Consider the following 27,507-nt stretch of genomic DNA (forward strand, 5'->3'; position numbering starts at 1 on the left):
ATTTCATTGCGATAAGTAATGATAAAGTTATAGGCGAATGAATGTAAGGAGCGCTGAAAGGAGAAAATTGCTCGGATGCTGAAGGGGTAAAACCCCTCAGTTGGGAAGTGGTTAAAATGAAATACACATGGCAGCCTCTATATTTTTCTTACTTTAGTTGTCCTTTAAGTTTTTGATCCGGAAAACATGAATTGTTTTGTGTATGTGGAGGATGGTAATACAACAATCTAATACAGTATATAATCTGAACAGAGCCATTAAAAAAAAAAAGTTACACACATTACATAACAGAAATGATGTCACTTTACTTATTATCAGAGATAGCAAAAATACAGATAGAAGACACCACACATCTCATGGAAAATAGAACAGTACAGATAAGAAAGGCACAGTCAGCCAATGTTATGGTCTAAATCAGGGGTCAGGAACCTTTTTGGCTGAGAGCCCCATAAACGCCACATATTTTAAAATGTAATTCTGTGAGAGCCATACAATATGTTTCAAACTGGGACAGTGGTCATGCGCAGCAGAGGGCTCGCCTCCCTGTTTCCATGGTTATGAGTACACAGTTGATATTCCAGGCAGCGGAAGTGTCAGACAATTCTTCAGCTTCTCTTCGGTTTCAGCAACATCAGCAATTTCTCTGAGAGACAGACAGGGGAACTACTGACTAACAGCTTGTACAATTAGCTAGCTGACTTGGGGAGTGATTCACTTTGTAGGATGAGATCCCCGCACTTTGGCCCAATAGGCTGCCTGTCAAGTGACAAGCAGCCTATAGGGCCAATCAAAGTGCAGGGATCTCGTCCTACAAAGTCACTGGCCCTGACAGGATCCAGGGCGGGACAACAGCAGTTTTTTTTGTTGTTGTTTTTTTTTGGGGGGGGGGGTAGTAAGTTAGCAGTGCACGCTACAGCAGTAGAGTGCCTACTTTGAAAATTTTCCTTGCGTTGCCACACTAAGCTGTCCAGTGAAAGCTTAGTGAATTAACCCCTACTGATTTGTCTTTGAGCCAGATGTAGCCATCAAAAAAAGCCACATCTGGCTCCCGAGCCATAAGTTCCCTACCCCTGATCTAAATGAACATGATACATAAATATATATTTATAGATTTTAAAAAATTAGTGCGGAAAAATAACAATATACCACTGGACTGTGTAAAGCCTCTTTTGCATGAAAGGCTGATCACTTGCATCTTGGGCAATTCAGCCCTTCAGACTACAATTCCATGCAGCTAAATTGAGCATTTGGTAACACGGCGTGTCACATTTGACGCGTGGCAACGTTACCTGGTGGAGGGGGGGGGGGGGGTTGGGGTCGCCTATGCACTGTCCGTGCTGAGTGTCTGCAAGCCCCCTGCCGGTGTGTGGGAGCAGCTGAATTCACTGCCTTCAGCTACTGGTGGAAATGAGGCCCGAGACCCATGAACACCTCCTGGCAGAAGTGTGTGATAAAAGATATAAAAAGAAAAAAAAAAGTTGCGTGGTATATGAAATGGCAGGTTTTTGCAATCACAGGGCATCCAGGGTTTTCTTCTGCATTCTAAACTGATTCCAAAGCTGCAGACATCTCCTTGAACTGTCTGTGAAAATTCTGGAAAGTCAAAGAGAAACCCCTGTAAGTTGTCTGATATTTATGTTGGTTTACCTATACACAAGATATTAGCGAGGAACTTTACTCAATATAACGTGATGAATAAAATTGCTAATTTTTACAATATTTGACTAGAAGAAAGGCCCGTCTGTTGAAAAAGCAGGTGCTAGGCCTCGGCCCCCTGCAATGACCACATGGTCGCGACCCGCGGGCACACATGTTTGCGACCCACGGGAGAGCTAGACCTCAGCCAGCACCGGGCACAGGAGGGCCACAGCTTTACCAGCATAGAGGGGTGGATTTATTATGCAAGTACTGCCATTCTGAGCACTCTCTGCAGGCAGCAGAGACTTGCTGTGCAGCATAAATAGGATGTTTTAGACTCTGCCCTCCCTCACTGACTGCCAGGTCATCCCTACCCTCCCCCAGCTCCTATTAGAAGGAAAAGCGTAGATGGACAGCACTCTGCACATTTTTTCTGAAGCCTCAAATGCATTTAGGGGCTCCAAAGCCTACAGTGACCCCTTCCACCTCTATGCGGGTAAAGCTGCCACCCTCCAGTGCCAGGCTCTGGCTGAGGTCCAGCTCCCCCCTGCTCCCAGCTCAGTGAAGTCAGATTGGAGAAGCAGCTGCTGTAGGGCCAGGAAACAGGAAAATCAGAGTGGCCACTTGCTCAATGGTCTAAACGCACATACCTTATTTAGTCAGTGCAATATGAAGAAAGAGGACAGATTCCGGCACTCCAACAGAACAGTTACAACAGAATTAAATACTGCCTGTGTCGACAGCTGTTTCACGTGCCTCCATGCCTTCTCAGGACACCAAGGCTTACCCCTTTTTCCAACTCACCTATATACCTAATTGTGGGGGCGGGCACATTTCCCTCAGGTAATGACAATACATTAACCTTTCTAAAGAAAGGGTAGTACATGAATACACTTCTGTTGAGATAAAACCATTACATATTATCTAAAGTAAGCTGAACTTTCATTCCTATCGTTAAAACCCAGATTACCCAGGGCATTGGTCAGATATCAAAGAGGCCTCTTTATGCAACAACAACAACTCATCCCTTGAACCCCCTCTAGATATACCTGAGATTTTAAGGAGGCCGGCAACCTGTAAACTGTCCACTTCACAGTTGTGGCTTAAATTTATATGATCTATCATGCGGGGTGCACCCACCCCGCTCCCGATTGATCTTTTATGTTGTAAAAACTCTGTCCATGAGCGGTTGAGTGGTCTGCCTTATGTAAAATCTCCTACAGGGTCACCAACACATATACCACAATACACCACATATCCGTACCTACAATTAATAAATTCCTTAATGTGGCACGTTACTCCCCCTACCTGAACTGATTTACCTTTCCTAATGGACCTCCAGGCTAAACAATGACCACATGGGAAGTTTCCTTTCCACCTCCCCCCCCATCCTACAAGACGTTCTGTCTATTCATAGGGCTGGATTTCAAACTCCCCAGGATCAGTTATTTGTTCAGAGTCTGTGGAATTGGCCTACGGGATGGCATCCTTTACATGTCTGGGGTGGTAGCTATCAAAATGTAGCAGTGGTTTTCCTGTACCCCCTGGTGGTGAGGTGTTCCCCCCCCCTCCCCACACCCTTATTTAGTCAGTGTTTGCCCGTTGTAAAATCTTTCTTCACCATGATTTACATTATGAAAATTATCACAGGTGGCGACTGCCAGCAACTGCATCACTGCAGAATGTTTATTTACGCTGTGTTTCAAAGCCAGCAGAAATAACACCTGGTCTCCCAAAGTGCACTGGGATAAGAATTCAGAATAATAGCTTAGGCTAAACAACACTGAGTGGGTGGGGTTACGTACCAATATACAGCAATATATAGATATAGGACATGTTTCTGATGCTGAAACCATAATTAATATAAAAGATGGCATCCTGAATAATTCTACTAAAGGTTACTGGTGTGAGCACGAAGCAGCTCATGCATGTTTTTTTTCTCTGTGCAAGAGTTGTACTGAGCAGGCATGGGCCATACTTTACACCTGCACAGTGTGGCCATGCTTGTACACCTTGAGTTTCTTTTTAGTCTGTTTTTAATGTATGCTTCACTTTAAGTGAAAGATAACAGCAGAGCAGAGAGTACAACTTCCATCCATCTTTGACATACTCTCCCCCAAGGATATGGAAGGCATTGGAAAACTGGTTACAGCAAAGTTGTGACTCACAGCCCTACGCTTATCAAGCCATAGGCAAGCTACTACAAAAGCAGGCTTACTGAAGACAGCTGCCAAAGAGTTCATATCCCCTGGCTATGTAGCATTGCACATTAATTACAGAGAAACAGGGCAAATACTGATTGGTAACCAAAGGTTTCTGTGCTCTTTACGTCATATGTTTGCTCTTTAAAATGAAGAGTGGAGAGGGGACTCTGCTGAATTAAAGTAAGTTGATGTGAGTACAGAATGACTGAATTACGGCAGCTTGTGTACAAAGGAGGTGCACACACTTACATTGTTCCTTCATTATATTATCAAGAGGTGAAGATCATAATGGTTTTGAAGTCAGCAATACCTTACTAACCTGAAATTCTGAAATGGACATCTCAAAGACTTTGCTTATGACCTGGCCAGAAGAATCAGCCACTTTTAGGGACACTGTGATGTATGGATGATTTAATGACCGGCAGCTGTCCGAGCTAACTGCCATTCCAATCTTCCACTGAAAATCGACAAGCTGTAATAAGAAATGCACATAACACCTCCATTACTCAACAAACTCATAACCTGCTTCCATTATCAAACATTCTCGATGCTTAAAAGATACATATCTTTGCAGATATGTAACACAATAGCCCTGATTCACAAAACTGTGGTAAGATTGCAGCCCACAGCGATTTAACCAGCATCAACACCAGGGGAGCACTGCTCGCATTGCTACAGTAGCATGCGCTTTACCCTTGTGACGTGTGTGCCATTAATATGTTTCCCCCGGCATTAGTATTGGTAAAATTGCCATACAATGCCTGTACACCACAATCTTGCTGTAGTTTGTGGAATCACGGCCATTAAATCATAAACAGTCATGACACACAATTACTAAACATTTTGCCATACAGTGATATTATGAAATATTACCATCACATTTCAGTTTATATCCCACCATGATTTTCTTAAAACATCTGGCTAACAAAATGTGTCCATACTTTCTCCATTAACATTAAAAAAACTTTGCCTCCCTGGGCAAAACCACAAGATACTAATGTAGGGAGTGTTTCACTGATATGTGACCCGATGCCAACGGAAACTTTACAAGTACTGTACTACAGCATGCAACAATAGTCACTCTCTGCAAATCACCAATCATTGACACAATTTAGTAAGGAGGTGGTGGAGAAAGAAAGCAACTATCCAAATGAATGTATAAATGCACATAAAGCACACAGCATCATATACTTTATGGGGCAATTCCTGCTGGTGATTACGGCCAGCTCTGCTTCTGTAAGTGGACAGAGCTTGATACAGAGTTTTACTTTTTGATTTAGCTAAACATTGCAGGTGAACTGTGCCTTTTACCCAAGTAATGTGTGTTCTGTTTTGTAATCGGATGTTATGGATTTTTTCCCTTATTGCTTGATAAGAAAAAAATGCTGTCATTCTGTATATGTTCCAATCAGATTTTGAGAATGCATGCATTTTTCCAATCATAAGGGCACCAGTGATTTAATAGATTGTCACCTTATAACAAATTCAGGGCATGCTGAATTATTCCTGTTTACATGCAAGTTAATGGGAGTACATAGCAAACACAGTGCTATATATTTTTCTTGCAATTAACACTTTTTTTTTCAAAGCAACTTCACAGTTTGTTTAATGTATGAACTGAGCTGTAATTTCTTTCCTCCTGGCCTCAGAACTTACTTGTGAGGCTGAAAGCACATCTCTGGATATTTCCGCATCCAACAACCTTTTCCCCTCCTCATTCCACACATGACGGATGGCCTGTAAAATCTGTTTTGGTAGTTTATACTTGCTTAGGACAAAGTTTACTAGTGCATCACTGGAAAGTTTGTGCTTTGCAGCAGTGCTGTGAAAGCAAAGAAACAGAAGCATTGACCAGTTTTAACACAAAAGTCAAACAATAATAGTACAACCAAATGTAACCTGGAAAGTCATTCCCTGAACTGCTACTGCTATGGGAAAATTATCCTTTCAGCAGCGATTACAGTGTGTGGAGTGGCAGATGCAGTCATTTTCTGATAAACAGGTAAGGCATTGCATGGGGGTCATTTGTTTGGTTTATTTTTCACCTTTATTGAAAGGGGCTGCCAAATGTGAAAAGGGCAAGTCACAAAATGTACTTTAAATAAACATGCAAATAAAAGTGCTAAAACATCCTAGAATGCCCACACTGATAATCGACCTCCAATATTCTCTATGGAGCCATCTTATGTAGGTCTTTCTTGTATTTACTAAGCTTGAACAGCAGGTGGAACTCTAACCCAAGTATGATATTTTCAGTCATAAAACACAACTAATACCTGAGGACTAGCCCACAAACAGTATTCCACTCTGCAGTTGCAGATTCTACTCCTCTTGAAAATCTTCACAAAATAAATACATAGTACCTCCACTGTGCAAATATCACCACAGTGGTTATATGAAGATATCTTGTTTTAGGTACAGTACACGTTTCCCCACACCTCTATTCAGATCCAAGCTGTAAAAACTTCACTGCGCTCACATTTGCAAGCCATCTAGGTTCCCTTCTGTAATTACTTCACACCAGAAACTTTTAATAAAAAGTCATCCACCCAGCACAAACCCAAAAGAAAAAGCTTATACAGAACTGCAGAATTTAAAATGCTTATAAAGTACCAACACATATGTATATCTTTTGTCAATCCACAAACCCCATGAGCCCTTTCACACTGACGTGATGCGGCATTTTGCCGCAGCCTAACACTAGGGCAATGGAACTCTATGGGATAGTTCACATTGCATGCGATGTGTTGCGCTGTACTCTAACGTGAGAGCATACCTATGTTACCGTGCAGCTTCTACAGTGGACCAGAAGTCATACAAGTCTATGGCGATGTGCGTGTTTTGAAATGACCACTGCAAGTTTTACGCGTCGCCCATGCTCAGAAGCGTATTTTGTTAATACACATCCACGCACATCATCGATTCGGCCACAAGAAGTGAGCATCACTTCCTGTAAGGCCTGCTGCCAGACAAGGATTACCACGGTAATCCCCGAGATTGCCTGTTTTTGTTGCTGGACCGCACCGCTACCGCCAATATGCAGTGAGAAACCAGCCTAAAAGAAAGAAAAAAAAAAAGTCTATAATGCTGCTTCCTCTTCACATCTCCAGGAGCTTGGAGTACCCTCTCAACGTACCCCCAGAAGATGAAATAAAGAGAAAATGTTGTGCTTAAAGGACAACTAAAGTGAGAGGAATATGAAGGCTGCCATATTTATTTCCTTTTAACTACTTTCGGACCAACGTGATTGAAATCAACGCCCTGTTTTGGTGGGCTCCTGGCTGGCAGGGCGTAAATTTCAATCACTGTCCGCAGCGCGCATTTGCCGCTTCCGGCCCTCCCCGCCGATGAAAGTGGCTCCTGACCGGCTCACATGACTCTGCCGTCAGAGACAACAGAGTCTATGTCCTGAGGATCCCGGCGTGTGGTGATGACGGCGGTTGCGGCGGGTATGCGTGGCAATTTGACGGGATTCCGTCGGCATTGTAACAGCGGTCTCTGGTCCTTAAGGGGGCAGAGACCGCTGGTACTTAAGTGGTTAAACAATACTATTTGCCTGACAGCCCTGCATCTATTTGGCTGCAGAAGTGTCTGAATAAAACCAGAAACAAGCATGTAGCTAATGTTGTCAGATCTGACAAGAATGTCAAAAAAACACCTGATCTGCATGTCATGCTTAATCAGGGTCTATGGCTAAATGTATTAGAGGCAGGGGATCAGCAGGGTAGCCAGGCAACTGGTATTGCTTAAGAGGCAATAAATATGGCAGCCTCCATATCCCTCTCATTACAGTTGTCCAGGACAACTGAAGTGAGAGGTATAATGGAGGATATCAGATAAATATGGTGATCCACACTAAAGTTCTGTTAAATAAAAGTACTTTGTAGAAAGATCTTGGCGAAAAGTGTTCCTGTATAAAAGTGGCAGTAGTATGGTCTCTTAATGAATATGGGAATCTAAAAAGTGTGAACAGCCTGTTAGCTTACTGTAGAAATGCATTTATAAATAGTTCCTTTACATACTTATTATCAGGCCCTGTCCCAGATTCTGCGGGATTGTCCCTATTTGGGGGGGGGGCTCTCCCGCAATCCCGGGCACAACCCCGTGTGTCCCGGGGGCTTGGCAGAGTGAAGGAGAAAAAAAAAAAAAAAGAAGGATTGAGGCGCCAGCAGCGCTATTACAGGAAGCGAGAGCCAGCTTCGTTCCTTCCAGTCCCCACTACTGTGTGTGTTTACAATTCACACTCCGCCCCCTCGCATACAGTGCGAATAGCGGGAACATCAGACGTCCAACTCTTCTCTTCCTGGAAATGCTGCCGGCCGTAGTTCTCTCCCGGCTTATTGCTGGTGAGCAATTAAAAAGAAGACTGATTGGTGTGAAGCAAACAGTGTCTCTGGGGAGTGATGTGGAGTGGATGAAGCAGAACGGAGGTTTCACACTGAGGTTTTGCTTCAGATGACTGGGCTGGGAGGAGTAAGCAAACAGATGCAATATATACTGCAGATAAGATAACTTCCAGTGGCAGCTGTATGCTTTGTCCCACTCTCAGCCTGCATGATTTATTGCCTCAATAAAAACGTTTTTTTTTTCCTCCTCCACTCTTAACTTTCCTTCACACTCTCCCTCTGTTTCCTTATCCTATCTGGTTCTCTCTCTTCATCTTTCCCTTTCTCCCCATCTCTATCCTTTGTTTCTCTATTGCTCCTCTCACTCCACTTTCCTCTCAATTTTGGGGAGAAGGAAACCTGTAGCAAAGGCTGATAAACTGCACTGATCTCTTCTCTCACTCTCTGTACCCCTCTTCTCTACCAATCTCTCTCCTTTCCTCTGCTCTGTGTCCTCATTCTTTCCCTCTCTTACTCTCCCTTTCCTTTGCAACCCTATGTCCCCCCTTTTTTTGCCATAATTGTCCCCTCTTTTTTGTAATCCTCCTTTCTCTCATACATAGCTCCCAACTCTCCCTCTTTTGGAGGGACAGTCCCTCTTTGGGAGCCCTGTCCCTTTGTCTTTTTATGTAAATATATGTATTTCTCTACTAAAAAATGTGTTTCATTGACTCTAAACTTGATTCCCATTCTTTAAATTAATATATTACTAACTTAAAAATGTTAACTACTTAAAGACCGCCTCACGGCAATGGGCGTGAATGCGGCGTCAGCCCCAGGATCACCTAATGCCAATTGGCGTCAAGTCCTGGGGCTGCAGTTTCACAGGGAACGGCTGCGCGCATGCGCGATCGTTCCCTGACCGTTCTTCTAGCCGCCGATCGCGGCTAGCAGGCTGCTTGTAAACGAAAGGGGAAAGAAATCCCCTTTGTTTACATGCGTACAGCGCTGCGGTCCGCGGCAGTGCTGTACGAGATCGGCGATCCCCGGCCTCTGATTTGCCGTGGATCGCCGTCCTCTCATAGGCTGATGCCTATAAGAGGCGGAACAGGGCGGATCGCCGTCCTGTTCCAATTCCAGTGCACGGAGGGGAGGAGGGAAGGGGAGGGAGGAGGAAGGAGGGAGCTAAAAAAAAAAAAAACCCAAACTGCTGCAGCGAACGGACCCCTCCGGCGGCATGTCCCCTTACAAAAGAGGAGAGTCCGTTCGTTGGGCTCCTTTGCTGGGCAGTGTAGGAGGCTGAAAAGCCTGCACAGCCCATTGCTGCAAAAAACAGCCTGGTCTTTAAGGGGGGGGGGGGGTAGCACTGTGGGCGTCAAGTGGTTAATGTGAAGGAAAATTAATCAGGATAGAAAGGACCAGTGTGGTTTGAATTATAAAGCATCTTTTTCTTATGAAATCTTTATGATATGCGTGACTAGGGGTGTGACGGGGGCGTGGCTTAAGTGTCCCTCTCTCTCTCATCTCAGAAAGTTGGGAGGTATGTTATTATTATTTTAGTAAAATGATGTGGATTTACCTGAACAGACGGGTAACAGCACTGATCACACTTCTAATGTCATCAGTACTGGCTTCCACTCCAGTTGCTTGAAATCTCTGTTAACAAAATCATAAGAAATGAGGAGGCATTCACATGGGTAATAAAAAAAAAAAAAAAAAAAAAAAAAAAAAAATGAAAAGAATATGTGTTGGGGAAAAAAATGACTTCAGCATTTCTAGTGCACTGGAGACTTCTTTGTTCAAGCAAATGATTGTGCAAAGGACAATTTATGTATTGCTAAACTGGTTTATTCTGCGACAGGAATGTGACCAAAGAGCCTACACAGGAGAATACATACATACCCATTTCCCCAGCAGTCACAGCAGACCTTTATCTGGTCTTGGCAAATCTCCATATTTGTGAAGGCTTCATGCTCAATTACTTCCTTAATAATAGGTGAGGAACTGTGTATATTAAATAACCAGGCTCTGCATATGTTAATCCACCCATTCTGATGTCCTGTCTGACTAGCTAGCAGACATTTTCCTTCAAGAACTAAACTACATCAGGCGACTTGGTGGCCAATCGACCATCTGATTCGATTATTATAAATCTGTGCCGCCAAGTGCATGCCCGACAGACATTCTTGGTTGCGCATGCTGCAAGATAAGATGTTGGGCCCACTTGTTCGATTGGGTGCACAGCGGGAACGGCGTGCAATTTCGCAACAATCAACAAATTGCCCGACGCTGTCCCCTGATGTAAAATGTCCCCCCGATGCCCAGTTTAAAGGGGAACTGAAGTAAGAGGTATACAGAGGCTGCCATATTTATTTCCTTTTAATCAATACCAGTTGCCTGGCAGCCCTGCTGGTCTATTTCTCTGCAGTAGCATCTGAATAACACCAGAAACAAGCATGCAGCTAGTCTTGTCAGATCTGACATTAATGTCAGAAACACCTGATCTGCCGCATGCTTGTTCAGGGGCTATGGCTAATAGTATTAGAGGCAGAGGATCAGCAGGAGGGCCTGGCAACTGGCATTGCTTAGATGGAAATAAATATGGCAGCGTCCATATCCCTCTCACTTCAGTTGTCCTTTAAAGTATACATTACCTGTTTGCGGCCTGCGCTTGTCCCTCCGCATTCCCCTCTCTACACACGCACGCCCCATGTGGTTTCCTAGTAAGGGCGCGCATGTAACGTCACACACGCACACCCTTACTAGGAAACCACGTGGGGCAAGCGTGTATGCAGGAGGAATCCCGGAAGCAGCGGGGGACATGCGCAGGCCATGGACGGGTAATGTATACTTGACACTAGGCATAAGGGGGGACATTTTACATCAGGGGACAGTGTCGGGGCGGCGCACAAGGCCGATTCCAGATGGATTTCATCATGAAATTGATCAGAAATCGGCCTGCTGTACATGGGCAGCTGACAGATCTCTCTCTAACCAGATTCGATTAGAGAGATTTGTCTCTTGGTCGAATCTGCCCATACATCCCTAGTACTCCAAACCATGTCCCCCACCCTCCTTTATGGATGGTCTGTGAGATGAAAGTAATGCCTGTGATAATGATGCAGGTTTATGTTAATTTTGTATGCAAATGTATGCATCTTAAAATATTAAAATGGACCAATTGAATTCCACCTTGTCAAGATATGAATTGATCAAATTTTGAAGCTGCTTAAGTAAGGTTGCCAAATTCTGCATCAACTCAAAATGGCTTGCATATAACTGACCATCTCTACTCCTCTTCCACTTTTCCCCTCATTCCACCATAATTTTTATTTTACTGTGATTGCGCCTAGGCTCCAAAAATCTTAGGCAAAGATATACAGTGGGATGTGAAAGTTTAGGCAACCTTGTTAATCGTCATGATTTTCCTGTATAAATCGTTGGTTGTTATGATAAAAAAAATGGCAGTTAAAAATATCGTATAGGAGAGACACACAATGATATTTGAGAAGTGAAATGAAGTTTATTGGATTCACAAAAAGTGCACAATCATTGTTTAACCTCCCAGGCGTTCAATTTCCACAGGATTTCTGTGCAAAAAGTGGTTCAATTAATTTTCATAACCTTTTTTCCTGCAACTTACCAAAATGAGTCAAGCAACAGTTTAGTATACATGAGTATAATAAAAGTGTCAAACACAAATTCTTGTCAAAAAATAAAATAAAATGTATTAATCACAATTAGAAATATCTTGCATTTTTAATAAATGCAGAAATAAGTAGAAAATGCAGAAATAAATATATGGAGGCAGAAAAAAAAAATACAGTGTAGGGGGTTTACCCTTAAAACACCTCCTTTGTGTGATACACCTTGAAACAAGGGATTACAGTCATAGTCCGGGCAATAAGTACGGGTCTCCTTTCAGATTTTTTTCCCTATCAGGGCCTTTTTTGGAGCAGCAGACCACACACGTTCTTGTGGGTTGTTCCTTGTGTGCGGTCGCTGTCCAAAATTCCACCAAGTGGCGTTGTTATGAAGATCTGGACGTGGAAGCTGTTGACCGCCCCACTGTGTTTTATGGACCACCCAAGCGCAGAGTCTAAGTGACCACGGGTCTTCACCCACAACCCCTTGAGGGGGAAGCAGGACCACAACCCCTTGAGGGGGAAGTGGGAACTTCGCTGCCTAGTGCCCACCAGGTTGCGCTTAGGTAAATCCCACAGTGGGTTGGAGAACAGATGAGACTGCAGTGCGTCAGATACAGGAACTGAAGACAGCAACGTAGTCGAGGTCACAAGCCGAGGTCGGGGCAGGCGGATATCAATCATAGACGAGGTCACAAGCAGAGGTCAGGGCAGGCTGAAGACAGGCGTAATCGGTAAACAAGCTGAGGTCAGGACAGGCGGTGATAATCGTAAGTCAGGAACAGGCTAAGGTCGGCAACAGGTAAATCATAAATCAATACAAGGCTCCAGCGTCTACTGGCACCAAGCTGATCAGAAGAAACAGCACTGGGCCTCTCCAGCAGCTTGCTTAAATACAACATTCAAAATTGGCGCCGAATGACGCGCCTCGCGCATGCGCCCGCGTGCGTGCGCGCACGTGCGCACGCATGCGCGCTGACGCGGACGCCAGTACGCGTGCGCGCGGCGCAACGGCTCCTAGGAACACACCCAGCTATCATAAAAGACAATGCACGATCGCGCGCGCGCGCAGGAATGCGCGCACGTGACCGCCGGTGACAGGTATTGTAACAGGCGTCCAAAAAGTCATGCCGGATTCACAACATAGGACGCTCTGCGCCCCGGTCTAGCTAACTCCGGTGGGGGATGCTTTGCACAAATGGCTTCACACATTTGCCACACAAAGTCATGGTGTGGTACAGGCCTTTCATTGTGTTTTTTTGTAAAGCACAAACGCGTTTCACAGGCACTGTTCCAGTAGGTGGCGGAAAATCTTTTTAATATACATTATATAATATTTCCGCTGCTGTTTGCGGACAGCCAGGTAAAAAGTCATGGCCGCATCAGCCCTGTCCACACCTCCCATGGTGTGGTTGTAGTCCATGACTGCTTTGGGCTTGTCCACCTCCTATCTACCTCTGGTAGATTTCAGTTGGACAGTTTCAGCATTGTGCACCATGCTGAGGATGCACACGTCCCACTTGTCCCTCCACCGCAGAGCCATGATTTTCCCTTCTGCCAGGCAACAACCTCTCCTTTCTTCAGCTTTCTGGCAGAAAAGGCCAGTGGCATATGGCATCGGTTAGGCCTCACCGTGCCATATGCATCAGTCTCGTGCTGGATCAGGTGCTCGTACAGTTCTGGGAGGTATAAAAATTGTCCGTAATAAGACAGTACCCGTGACCCAGCAATGGTTCGATAAGCGTGAGCACAGAAGAGGTAGCACACCCAAACTCACTGTACTGCAGTGCAAATTTGGTGCCTTTGCATGTGTACACAACAGAGTTCCAAATGTACCCGGACTGGGACTCACAGAGCATGAAAGACTTCACCGCAAAGCGGGCCCTTTTCGATGCAATGAACTGCACCCAGCTGAGTCTACCCTTGTATGCCATGTGACTCATCCACGGTGATGTCTCTTTCCGGAATGTAGGCACTCTGGAAATTGCCAACAATGAGCTGGTAGATGTCCCATATTTTCTTCAGCTTGGGAGCGGATGGGTGGCCTCATCAAAATCCTCATTGTTCCCGAAGTGCAGGTACTTCATGATGAGGCTGTAGCGGTACTCTGGCATCACAGTACCAAAGAACGGTGTGGCGAAGATCTTGTTAGTGGTCCAGTACCACTTCTGCAGCGGCTTCCCCACCACTCTCTGGAGGATAAGGCCTAGGAACACCCAGATATTGTCGCTGGTGACAGGTTCCCACTTCCTGCTCCTGGAGAAAATGCTTCGAGGAGCACCCTGCTGTTGCGCTGCATAGCGATTGGTCTCCTCCACGATCATCCAGATGACCTCATCGCTCAGAAACAGTTCCAGGTAGGCCAGCGGGCTGTGGTCACAGTTTATCTTCTACCCAGGTACCCCAGTGAAAGGGAACCTAGGGGGTGCTTATTTGTATGTGCTATATAACCGCTGCAAATAAATGTGAAACTTTTGGAGAATTTCCTGGTTTGCCGACTGTTTGAGTCTAGATTGGTTCTGCATGATTGGACTTGATACTTGAGGTTGGATGGACCCTCTTTCCGATCTGTGACTCCCAGCATAAGAGGTGTTTTGACAGAAGCCGGCAGGTTATGTACTTCAGTAACCTAGGGGGTGAGGCCTGCGTCACACACTCCAGCTCACACCAAGTGCGTGCACCACCTACCCACCTCTCGCCATCACTCTCGCTGTCGCTGCTGGTCTCGGATTCAGATGAGAGATCTCCTGGGACATCGCTGTCTGTCAACTCAGCCAGATACTCCACACCACTGTTGCTGTCTTCAAAGACATCCAGCAGCGTTTGGTTAGAGAGACGTCTCCTCGAGCTCGAGGCCATGACCGTAAGCAGGATACTGGTCAACCAAGGGTCAAAGGTCAACCAAAGGTCAGCCACCAAAAAAATAAAATCTGCAGCAAAGATAACCAGAAATTGCAGCAATCGCTAAAACGACTATACCGCAACTCTGAATAAATCTAAGGCAGAAAGTAGCAAATAAGCAATCAAAGCACAGAAATCACAGAAGCTGAGCTGTAAACAACTGGACTCTGGGACTCTGAAAAGAGAAAGAAAAAAATAACTGCCAAGCCTTTTAAAGAGGAGCTGTTAGGTATAGGGTCTCAGAGAAAATAAACACATATATCAGTAGCTAAAGATTGGCTGTACTTACATTACATATGCATTTCACTGTCCACGTTTGGATTTCACAGAATTTGTATATAGTATATGCAGAGATAGATGCTCCTGACAGCTCATGGCAGGCTCCATGTTTGTGAAGCCAAATGTGTCGTCATGTCCTGCCTGCTTCTGATCACAGATAAGCTCGTTCTTGAACAACACGGTGTGCAGTGAATATTAATGAGCCATGTGGCTAGGAACAATAGCTGACTCCTGCAGTGTACTCTGCCCCGAGATTTATCAGTGCTTCGTGCTGGACTGATTAGAAGCTCCTGTACCGTCTCATTAGCAGCCGAGGGGAGGGCCCCAGAATGCTTTGCAGTTTAGCTGCGGCTTGCGTCTTTATGGGTCTATAACAGACTTTAAGATAAGCACACATCAAAGGTAACTGAAATGTTTATCTTCACTAATGGCTTTTGAGCTTCCTTCTAAACTGTTTAACACAGGAGAATAGAGGTTTAAATTAGCTTCTGCAGCCTGACAGTTACTCTTTAATATTGTATTGGATTCATTACAGGTGTTTGTATTGAATTAAATACAAACACATTTGAAATATACTGCAGTGATTGGTTGTGAGTTACTGTGTGTAATTATGTAATTCATGTGCCGGTCAGTAGGGGGCGCATGATATACGCCATTACACTTTGCCTGCATAGCGCCATCTTGCCTTCCAGAGGAGAGGGGGACATAGAGAGCCAGCAGAAGCAGCAGAGGTGCCCGCAATCGTGCTAGGGAGGCACATAATCCATCTTGCCCCCCAGCATGTGCAGGAATGAGAGGGGGACACGGAGGGACCCACGATCGCCGGCAGCAGCAGCTCAAGGAGGCACCGGGGATCGCGCTGGGGAGGACTGCACAGCCTCCATCTTGCCTCCCGAGAAGTGCAGCAAAGACAGGGGGACACGGAGGGACCCGCGATCGCACTGGAGAGTGATGGACATCACTCATTTTGCTGGCCAGCATGCTCAGCAAGGAGAGGGGGATACAGAGAGGCTACAGCAGTGGCAGGAGCTCCCAGAGGCAGCCGTGATCGCTCTGGTGCGTGTTTACACTGCATGACGAGTGGAGCTCGTCTATACCGTTCCCAGCATGTTTTGTATGGACGAGCGTAGCTCGTCCATACCACTCAGAGGGCTAAATAAAATTAGGCATGTGCATACATTTGGGCATAAATTTGTCATTTTATGGATTCCAAAACCTATAGAACTAATTATTGGAACTCAAATTGGCTTGGTAAGCTCAGTTACCCCTGACCTATATAAACAGGTGAATCCAGTTATGAGAAAGAGTATTTAAGGGGGTTCAATTGTAAGTTTCCCTCTTCTTTTAAATTTTCTCTGAAGAGTAGCAACATGGTGTTCTCAAAACAACTCTCAAATTACCTGAAGACAAAAAAAGATTGTTCACCACAATGGTGTAGGGGAAGGAAACAGAAAGCTGTCTCAGAGATTTCAGCTGTCTGTTTCCACAGTTAGGAACATATTGAGGAAATGAAAGACCACAGGCTCAGTTCAAGTTAAGGCTCAAAGGGGCAGATCAAGAAATCTCGGATAGACAGAAGCGATGAATGGTGAGGTCAGAGTCAACCCACAGACCAGCACCAAAGACGTACATCATCATCATCATCATCATCATCATCATCTTGCTTCAAATGGAGTCACTGTGCATCGTTCAACCATTCAGCACACTACACAAGGAGATGCTGTATGCGAGAGTGATGCAGAGGAAACCTTTTCTCCGCTCACAGCACAAACAGAGCCACTTGAGGTATGCTAAAGCACATTTGGACAAGCAAGCTTCATTTTGGAATAAGGTGTTGTGGACTGATGAAACTAAAATTGAGTTATTTGGGCATAACAAGGGGCGTTATCAGCAGATTCTGGAGACCAATGTCCAGGAATCAGTGACAAAGCTGAAGCTGCACGGGGGCTGGATCTTTCAACAAGACAACGACCCTAAACACTGCTCAAAATCCACAAAGGCATTCATGCAGAGGAACAAGTATAATGTTCTGGAATGGCCATCTCAGTCCCCAGTCCTGAATAAAATTGAAAATCTGTGGTGTGAGTTAAAGAGAGCTGTCCATGTTCAAAAGCCATCAAACCTGAAAGAACTAGAGATGTTTTGTAAAGAGGAATGATCCAAAATACTTTCAACCAGAATGCAGACTCTCATTGGAACCTACAGGAAGCGTTTAGAGGCTGTCACTTCTGCAAAAGGAGGATCTACTAAATATTGATTTCATTTATTTTTTTGTGGTGCCCAAATGTATGCAACTGCCTAATGTTGTTTAAACAATTATTGCGCACTTTCTGTAAATCCAATAAACTTAATTTCACTTCTCAAATATCACTGTGTGTATTATATATATAACTGACATTTTTTATCGTAACGACCAATGATTTATACAGGAAAATCATGACCATTAACAAGGTTGCCCAAACATTTGCATCCTACTGTAAATCTACAATTTACAGTAACATGGTTTGAGATACCATATTTTCGGAAAATAAGTCGATCCAGAATATAAGATGCACCTAGGTCAAAAACCAGTGGGAAAAAAAAAATGATATTTTAAACCTTGTGCGTCCATGTTCCTGGATCGTCTTGTAGATGTCCTCCCCCAGTAACTGTCCACCATGTGTCCCACTATGTCCTGATCATCAGCAGAAGCCTTCACTAGGTGAAGTCACGCAGAAGAGGAGATGTCTGCTGATTGCCGCTGGAATCACAGCTGAGGTGAACTGCTCTGCCGCTAATTTTTCTTTTTACACAGGGGAGTGGAGGAGACATTGCAAGGGGGGGAAGATCACACAGGGGGACAAGGCAGGGAGTCCCCGATGTCGCTGCGGGTCAGCGTTCGTATCGGCGGGTGATCATAAGTCAGGGACTCCTTGCCTATGGAATATAAGACACGGCCTTATTCGTCCCATTTTTGAGAGGGAAAAAAAAAAAATTGCCTTTTATATTCTTAAAAATACGGTTACATATGGAGAGTTATGGGCTAAAAAAAAAAAAAAAAAAGACACAGTGAAACATTAAAATAGGTATTCAACAACTGAAACCTTATGATAGCTGTGGTGCATTTTTTTGTTAATAGTTTGGTTACAGTAAAAAAAGAAAAAAAATTCTTAAAGTGCAGTTGAGAAACAGTACTGCAGCATTTACACTTACCTGGGACTTCCTCCAGCCCCATGCAGGGCATCCTCCAGGGCTTTTCCATTGTCCTGTGGTCAGCTTTGGTAATTTTGCCAGTCGCACTGCATTGTGTTCCCATGGTGCAAGTGCAAAGTGCTCCCAGCCACGCATGCGTGATGGCGTGCGACTGGTAAAATGACCAAAGCTGACCATGGGACAATGGAAAAGCCCTGGAGGATGCCCTGCATGAGATTGGAGGAAGCCCCAGGTAAGTATAAATGCTGCAGTACTGGTTGTCTCAGGTGCACTTTACAGTGAAATTACACTATAATATTTTCTAAGAACTGTTTAAAAGTGTCTGGGAGCCTTATCAGTGTGTTTCACAGAGCCTCAGTGAGTTACCCAGGCTGAAAAGCATTTGCGGTTTTAGCTCTGGCTGCAGGAAATAAGGTTCATTTAAAGCAGGGAGATTAGGCCTCAATTCACTAAGCTTTATCAAACACTTTATCAAACGTTTGATAATTTACCTCATGGGTAAAATCTAACTTTTAATTCAATAAGGTGTTATATAATTTATCAAATGTTTCATCAATAAAATATTCGATAAATATACAACACCTTATTGAAATCAAAATTAGATTTTACCCATGAGGTAAATTATCAAACGTTTGATAAAGCTTAGTGAATTGAGGCTATATAGTGTTCAAACTCACTTGATAGAAAACAGAAACAATATACTTCACTAACATAGTGTTTTGCCTACAGGATGAATTATCATGTAAGAAGATTGCTTCCTTCAGTGTTCTCCTTAGGCTCTTTTAGGCGGGTGCTCCACCTGGCTAATTTTGGTGACCACCCAGCTATCAGCTGCTTTCCTCCTCATCTGCCTCTTATGCTGTAAGCAGAGTTGCGCAGAGAAGCGCCAAACCTGCATTCTCCCCCACCCAGCTACTTTTTCATGCCACCCGGCTGGACAAAGTTTCTGGGGAGAACACTGTCCCTTATCTCTGGTGACCAGGGAGGGGAGGGAATTGTGATCTTCACACTACTGTAATTACTTAGCCTAAAAAGAAGGTAGGATCGCTTTACAGTCATTAAGGAGGAGGAGAAACATATTGAATTGTACGTTATGCTAGACTTAAGGATGACAGATTTTCTCAGGTTTTGCAGAGCTGATTGTTCTGTATTTAATCCCCGTTTTACAGCCTCCTTAAACTCTGTACAGGCATTAGATTACTGTCTGTTATATAAAATATACTGACTAACATTGCGTTTGCAGTCACAGTATATGCATGCATTACATCATAAGAAAATGTAAGCAGAAGGATGTTGCATTTTAGCCAAACCATACCTGACAAAAATGTGTCTGATCCACACCACCGCTCTGACACCGTAGATGAGCAACAATCTGCTGACACTAATCAGGGAAGGAAAAGAAATTACATCATACTACAAGAAATTCCAACAAGAACGGTTTACCGTAATTGTTTAAAGCAATAAAAAAAAGAAATTAAATGAGAGCATCACAGGGGAACAATGCTGCACTAATACTGTATACCTTGGCCTCAATTCACCAGGCTTGACCGCATTCAGTAATGCTGAAAACAGCTGGTTTTACCAATTATCTTCCCAAATTCCAATTCACTAAACCTATTACTGCACAGAAAATTAGAATTACCGACTAGTGAGGAACAATACCAACTTGTGCAGTAAATTTCTCAAGAAATGTCAAGAAATTGCAATTCATAAAGATTAAAGCATTCGGCAAATCGGCCAAAAGTGTTTGATATTTTTCTCCAGCTCTTAAGCCTCGTTCACATCATATGGGCTTCCGTGCGCACAGGGCTGGCCCTAGACTTTTTGCCGCCTGAGGCGGGGAGGACTCACCTCTTCCTCGCTCGATCCAGCGTGCGCTTCACTGACGTCACTTCCTGCAACACCACCCACTGTATTGTAAGTGGACGGCGTTGCAGGAAGTGACGTCAGTGGAGCGCACGCTGAATCGAGCGAGGAAGAGGTGAGTCCTCCCCGCCCGTGCCTCTTACGAGTAGTGGCTGCTTCTGATCTATTTAAGGCTGGAGGGGAGCGCAGATCGGTGGACCCAGGCGAGGGAGGGGGGGGGGGGGGGGGTCCGACCCCCCTCCCCGCCGCTAGGCCCAATACCCCCGTCCTGCCCGCTACCCCTCCAGCTCGGCGGCCGGCTCCCCGCACCCACCGACGGGTGGATGCCGCCCCTAGAAATGTGCCGCCTGAGGCAAAAGTTTCACCCCGCCTCATGAGCGGGCCGGCCCTGCGTGCGCTTTTGAAAGCGCATGTGATGTGCTGAAACGCAGGAACAGCAGAAGGGCACATACAGCTCTTCTACAGTTAACATCTACTGCGCTGCGCAGCGGTACGATGAGCTATGAAGCACTTGCGTACTGCTGCCTGCATTTTGCCCGCAAGCGCAGAGCTGATCCCATCACTGTCAATGGATGGGATCAGCAGCGCAGATGGCGTTGCGATCGCACAGCCATCTGCGCTGAAGAGATGTGAACAAGGCCTTACCAGGGGATAACTCACTGTCTCCATGCGTAATATTAGCAGACAGCCAATAGGGAGAGCCAGACAACAGGGAAAGTTCTCATCATGATTTGATCCCACATGGTGAAAGGCGGGTCCTCATTGTAGCAGAGCAGGGAAAGGTGACATTTTATGAAGCTTTTCTGCATCCCTTTAGATGTGAAAATTTGTATACTGTTATACAGAAGAGTTCTCTCTAGTGGTTGCAGAATATCTAAAGGTGTTTTGAAAATACACTGGACAGAAAACTGACTCATCCACACAGCTTCCTGCCTCAGCGCTTACCTGCTCCACAGCTAGTAAGTGACACTTACCGAGCAGGGCTTAGTGAATTGAAGCATGTTTGTTCAGTAAATTACCAAACTTCTGCCTCATGCGGAAAATCTTTAGTGAATTTGGGAAAAAAAAATGTAAAGTGTAAAATGCCAAATGCTGTATTTTACTGACCTACATGATTTGACTGAACTGCCTTTAGTGAACTGAGGCCCTTATGCAGACTTATTTTTCTGTAGTCACTTAGAAAGGATTTGTTAGCAGACTTGCTGATATCCTATGGTATCATGGCTATTGCAATTTGAGAAAGGGCCAAGTGCTCGAAACAGCGGTCTGTCATTGCAGCCTACACCATAAAAGAGCTATAAAAATACTTGGGTGGTGCCGACTCATTCTTTGATGGAGTGAACTCCTGGGGAGACAGGAGTAGGAGTCCGGGCACGCCAAACAGTCCAGAGGGTGCTCCTTCAACTTTTCGTGTTTGCTTATATCCTATGAAAATAAGTGCTACAATATGGTGTCTGCCAATTTTATAATGACACCATCAGTTCCAGTAGTGTAGCAAGAAACACTCCCCAGCAAGATTTTGAATGAATTAAGAAGCAGCACAGGTCTAATGTGAAGACAGAACAGATCACAATCGTGCATAAACCATTAAGAGCCACTTCACACTGGCTCCATAGCATTGCATTCAGTGGCACTAGACTGGCCACTGACCTTGGATCAATTACATGCTTTTATATGGACCCTTTCACACCTGTTGTAGGTCAGTGCGCTGTTATACAACTCAACCCCAAAAAAATGTTTCTAGATAGTGGACACTGCCATTCATTTGATGAACGCCATGCATCAGCAGCGCAATGGAGTGAAATGACTTACAGCTTTGGACTGACATATGTCAGTGCAGAGTGCATATACAAACAATATGCACATATATTGCACAATAACATAATCAAAGTAGTTACACTTTAAGGCCTCAATCACAAAGGAGGCTGAAGGGGCTAAATTCACCACCTGTCAGCTGCTTCCTTGCACCGGCCGGCTACTTGCCAGCGCTCAGCACAAGCGATAGAGAGGCAGGAGTCATATCTGAGTGCCACCATGCACAGACACGACATGTCACTGTGTAACACCACTCCGTGTCAATTAATGACATGCATGGGGTTACAAATGCTGCCATTTGGATGCATGTAGGTGCAGCCAAAAGGCGCTTGTGGCCAGGAGGCAAAACTGCCCCACAAGTGCACAGTTCACACTTTCATGTGAAAGAGGCCTTATGCTGGGAATACACGATTAGTTTCTGGCGTTCGATTCTCCTCTCGATCATTTTTTGCCGCTCGATTCTGCAGTCGATTCTCTTATCTTCCACTAGTTTTTCTTATCTTTTTCCATCCACTTCTATCAGAAATCAAACGGCAAAAGGATCGAAAGGGAGATTGGACATGTCGGAAATTATCTATGGAACCAGCTAATCAGCTGCAAAACAAACAGTGTATTCCCAGCATAAAGGTGCCCATACACTCGTCAGATTAGCAGCAGATAGATCATCAGATGGAATTCTTATCTATCTGATGTGTAAAAGGAACATTTTTTACTAGAATAGAATTCCAATAGATTTCAGTTTGAAATCTATTGAAAAACGATCTGATGGCATTTTTTTGCCATCAGATTTCCATTAGGGCCAATGCAAAATGATAAGCAATCTCAACAGATCGACCTAGATTTTCCACCCTGCAAGTTCAATGGAAATCGATCGAAATCGGTCGATTGGCCAACCGATTTGCAATCGATCAATCGACCAGAAAATCGGCTGAGTGTATGGGCCTCTTAAGTCTCAATCAAGCTAGTCTTTTCCATCCTAGAATAGTTAACTAAAGCCTGTACACATGCTAAATGTCCAGAATGATCAATAACAATAAAAACAACATACCAATTCAGCGAAAAGGTCAGCTGGCAATGATTTAATCAAGTCACTAGACGTTTCAAAACCTGTAAGGAACATAGAAGTCTTGGAATTATGCAGAACAGTTAACATCTGTTAACTCCCTACCTCCACCCATTAGGGCAGCCCCCTCCTTCAACACCTTCAAGAAGGCCCTCAAAACTCACATTTTCACTCTGGCCTACCACCCCTCACAATTGCTCTAAACCCACAGCTGAACTCTGGTCCCCCTACCTCTCGTGTCCCTACCTGTCCCTCTAGATTGTAAGCCTTTGGGCAGGGTCCTCCTCCTTTTGTGTCCTACCTGAAAATGCACCTCCATTACTGTGCACTCATCCTATGGTTCTGAGTGAACTCGACTTGCCAAATCACCATGCTCCCCTCCAGTGACTGACTAAGCATTACCTTGTACTCATACTGTGCTGTGTGATCGGGTTTTCTTGTATTCCTGGATTGTCATATTGTTGTATGTCACCCCTAAATATTGTCTGTAACCTAAATTAATGTCCAGCGCTGCGTAATATGTTGGCGCTTTATAAATACAATAAATAATAATAATAATAATAATAATAATAATAACAACAACATCTAAAGATCCCAAAAAAACAGAAATACAACATTATCAAGGAGAATCAACAGTCATTCTCTCATGCATGGAGGAAGGTAAAAGCAGAGTTGGGACTCTGGGCTCTATTCATAAAAAAGTTGTTGCGAGAAAACTCCTGGAGGGAAAATACCGCAGCGGTATTTCACACTTCTGGGTGGTCATTCAAAGAAATCTTGAAAGCTGCGATGCAAGAGCGGAGATCTCCCGCTGAAAGCTGGCGGTAAGCTGTCGGAAGGCATGCGGAAACACTTCAGCCGGCAGAGTCCCTCCGTGCACTGCTCTCTCTGGGAGGTCTGTCCCATTCACTTGTATGTAATCCGCAAAATCAGAGGAAGCAGTATTTCCCGTCCACATACCGCTTCCTCTAATCTTTATGAATGGCCATTTTGTTACTTTTTTCTAGATTAATCTAGAAAAACACTGGAGAAGGCGGAAATTTCTCGCTCTGCTGGGGGATTGTAGATTTTCATGCGGGAACAGCTTTTTGAATGCCCACTTTGCTAAATGGACGGGAAAATCCGCTGTTTTGAGCGGAAAACTTGCGGTAAGGTTTTATGAATAGAGCCCTCTGTCTTCATCAGCCTGTTTGATTGCAGTCAGGCTCCTGCCCTGTTGATTGCAAGCTCTGTGGTGTTGACTAGAGTCTTGTCAAGGAGGTCTGTCCTTTTTAAAGGACATCTGAGGTGAAAATAAACTGATGCGATAAACAATAGTATGTATCCTCCTTCTCCTAAAAATGACTTTTAGATATCCCACAGTTTTATTTTATATTTAAATCTAGTTTTTACTGTTCCATTGTCTCTGCTCAATGACACCTTCATTGAAATATGCCAGAGCTCAAATCTATGAACTATTGACACTTTATCTCTTTCCTGCTCTTAGAAGCCATTTACTGACAGGAAAGTGTTTTATGGCTGTAATTACTTATCAGTGAGTGTTATTTTATAGTATGACCTAGTCCCGACCTGGACAGAAACGGTTACTTGCATACCAGATTTTTAACTTTTTCAGACATCGAAAGAAAAAAAAGGAACACAGCATAGTCATTTTCGTACTTGGCAATGTACATACGCTTGTCCATCCCGTCACCTGGATTGTCCTTTAAGCTCAACCAATTTCCTGTCACCAGCTCCACCTCTTTTTATAGACTTGGCCACAAATAGCAGCAGGAAATTCAAAGTGGCTAATTTGAATTTCCCTCCATAAGGGCTTGTTCACAGTACAAGAGCTTTTCTATGCACTTTGTGATTTTAAAAGCTCTTCCTAATGTAATCCTATATGTGTGTGTTCTCACTGGAGCGATGTGATTTTGTAAAAATCCCCCATAGCGTTGCATTAGCAAGAGCTTTTCAAAATCACTAGCGCTAAAAAACTCTTATAGTGTGAACAAGCCATTAATGATGTGATCAGTTGCTTCAGGAACCCACAATGCTCAGCTGAGACTGTAATTAGAGGTAGAGCCAGCAGAAGAAAGTTGGTTGACCAGAAAAGCTCAATGAGGATTGGTATCCTCCATTCTGCAAGCAAGCTGACAACACTGCAATTAAAGCAGTAGAAGGTATGTATCTTGAAAAATAACCTCAAAAAAATTTAGCAAGTTACAGATAATTGTATTTTTGTTTTAGACACTTTAGGCCAATATACAAGAGGTCTCAAGAAACCTCTGTATATCTTAGCAGGAGTGTGGATATAAAGTGTAATGGTTATTATTGGCTCTGCCTTTGACACAGGAGACCTGGGTTCAAATCTTGGCACTTACTGTTCATTAAGCCAGCACTTATTCAACAAGGAGTCCTTGGGCTAGACTCCCTAACACTGCTACTGCCTACTGAGTGCACCCTAGTATCTGCAGCTCAATCATTTGAGTCCACAGGAGAAGTGTGCAGTATAAATGTCATTTGTCTTAGTGCACTCCTGTGAAGGGAAAACTGATACAGTAGAATCTCAGTTATGCAGCAAATATAGGGTTTGCTAGATACTGGATCAGCTCCAGATCAATAAAGTGATTGGGGGGCTTCATTAAAAACTCTACTTCAGGCGCCTGGCTCCTTAGCTATGCCACTGATATAATGCATGTCTAGTGGTAGCAGTTGGCTGATGGTGTAATGGTTAAGGGCTCTGCCTCTGACACAGGAGACCAGGGTTCGAATCTCAGTTCTGCCTGTTCAGTAAGCCAGCACTAATTCAGTAGGAGACTTTTGGCAAGTCTCCCTTACACTGCTACTGCCAATAGAGCGCGCCCTAGTGGCTGCTGCTCTGCTCTGGCGCTTTGAGTCCGCAAGGAGAAAAGCGCAATATAAATGTTATTTGTCTTGTCTTGGTGCATAAGCTGAAATGTTAGTGCTCTCTTCTATATGGAAACTCTGGGTACTTTTCCGTTAGCCGGGCGTATCCACTAGGTGGCGTTAATTACTATTTCCCCTCCAGGCCGCCATGGATAGTAGGGAAAGATGTAATTCTGGTGGAGTTTTATCACCACCTAGTGGATGCGCCCGGCTAACGGAAAAGTACCAAACTCTGAGATCCATTTCTTCTGTTCTTCTATGTTTTGCAGCTGTTGAGTACGGATTATTTTCTGACTTCAGTTACTAAATTAGCAGCACACTTATTTTCCCTGATCTGTAGGGATTAGATTGTGAGCCCACCAGAGGGACAGTTAAGTGACAAGACAATATACTCTGTACATCGCTGCGGAAGATGTCAGCGCTATATAAATACTGGTAAAAATCTGTACTAAGTTGGGGCAGATGAGATGAAGAGGAGAGAGAGGACAGGCGGATTTGATTTGACCCACTAATAGGGACAGATGGAAGCTACACAATAACTAGTGTCCACATAAAATTGAAATGCTAGTATCCAAGGCAGAATACTGCAGTAGAGCCGAGAGAGGAATCCCCCCGGAACTGAGTTTAGTGCTGACACTAAACACAATTCCAGTAGAGACACTATAAAACTAGGCACTGATGACCACACTGATACTTCACAGAAATGAGTTGATAACCACTAAAACTCTGCAGCTCACAGACATATCATACCAGCGCCTGACAGCTCCCTCTCCAGCATCTTCACAGAACAGATGCACAGCCGTATCTCCCATCACACCCTTCCCTGGTCACGTGAAACCTAAATCATGTGACTAAAACTCCATGAAAGCATCCGCCATCTTTACACCTGGCAATGCCAGCCCATATGTTACTATAGGTGCTTCTGCTGACACGCCACACGGAATGCATTACAACCTATTAACTTCCACTGTAACACACTACACACGAAACTTCTCCTGGTCTAGCAGCGCGTTCTACGGTGCCAGAGCCATGAGAAGGACAGCCATTGGTCCTTGCTTCACCAGCAGGCCAAGCTACTTCCACCAATGAGAAGCAGGGACTGCTCAGGAACAAGCCAGTGACTCAGTAGCCCCACCCTAAATCCGTCATCATCACTCCCGGCGCGCCAGTCTCTCATCCAATGCAGCGGGTCTTGCTACATGCTCGCCGGCCTGGGAGATACCATTTGTTGTCCATTGCTGAGGGGGGTATTTTAGTTTAGCTAGTATCTATAACTCTTTTGTAAAATATATTTACAGACCATATCGCACTTACTTGAATAAACACCATATATTATCGTTACCAACAGCTACAGCTGTGCTCTGTCCTGATGGAAATGATAGCTGTGGTGTTTGTAGCTCCCCCTCCCAGTGAAATGAAGTGGCCCATGGGTGAAGTTTTAGTAGGCAGGAGAGGGCTGCTGTCACCGGAGCATCCATAGAGAGTGATAGGTAGAAGCTGCCTGTAGTTGTCATCATGCAGTCTATGCGCTGGCTGCCGTTGGAGGCCAATCCAGAAGTAAGCTAGTCCCTCTCTCCCCTACCTTTCCCCCTTCCCTAGTCCAGCAGCATGCGTCAGCTATCTTGTGCTTGTCTTGCAGGTAATGAACCAGGTGAGTGAGCCGGGAACACATGGCGCTCTAGCCTCTACAG

General features: G+C 44.5%; 1 protein-coding gene across 1 annotated transcript; it reads right to left on the reverse strand.

Moving 5' to 3' along the window:
• Positions 1 to 285: 285 nt before the first annotated feature.
• On the reverse strand, positions 286 to 26,667 carry COMMD6 (COMM domain containing 6). The gene is made up of 7 exons (XM_068265241.1): positions 26,567 to 26,667; positions 22,913 to 22,971; positions 19,499 to 19,564; positions 9,747 to 9,823; positions 5,499 to 5,664; positions 4,162 to 4,314; positions 286 to 1,593 (listed from the first exon to the last, which is right to left on the reverse strand). The coding sequence occupies exons 1-7, from the start codon at positions 26,592 to 26,594 to the stop codon at positions 1,543 to 1,545; spliced, it is 600 nt and encodes a 199-aa protein (XP_068121342.1). The 5' UTR covers positions 26,595 to 26,667; the 3' UTR covers positions 286 to 1,542.
• Positions 26,668 to 27,507: the final 840 nt, after the last annotated feature.

Source organism: Hyperolius riggenbachi, chromosome 2 (genome assembly GCF_040937935.1).
Source record: "Hyperolius riggenbachi isolate aHypRig1 chromosome 2, aHypRig1.pri, whole genome shotgun sequence".
Classification (NCBI taxonomy): domain Eukaryota; kingdom Metazoa; phylum Chordata; class Amphibia; order Anura; family Hyperoliidae; genus Hyperolius; species Hyperolius riggenbachi.

Coding starts and splice junctions, on each gene's coding strand:
- COMMD6 (XM_068265241.1), bottom strand. CDS start 26,594: ATGCTGGAGAGGGAGCTGTCAGGCGCTG. Junction 4,315..5,498: donor ATGTGCTTTCAGCCTCACAA/GTAAGTTCTGAG, acceptor TTCTTATTACAG/CTTGTCGATTTTCAGTGGAA. Junction 1,594..4,161: donor TGTCCATTTCAGAATTTCAG/GTTAGTAAGGTA, acceptor TTGACTTTCCAG/AATTTTCACAGACAGTTCAA.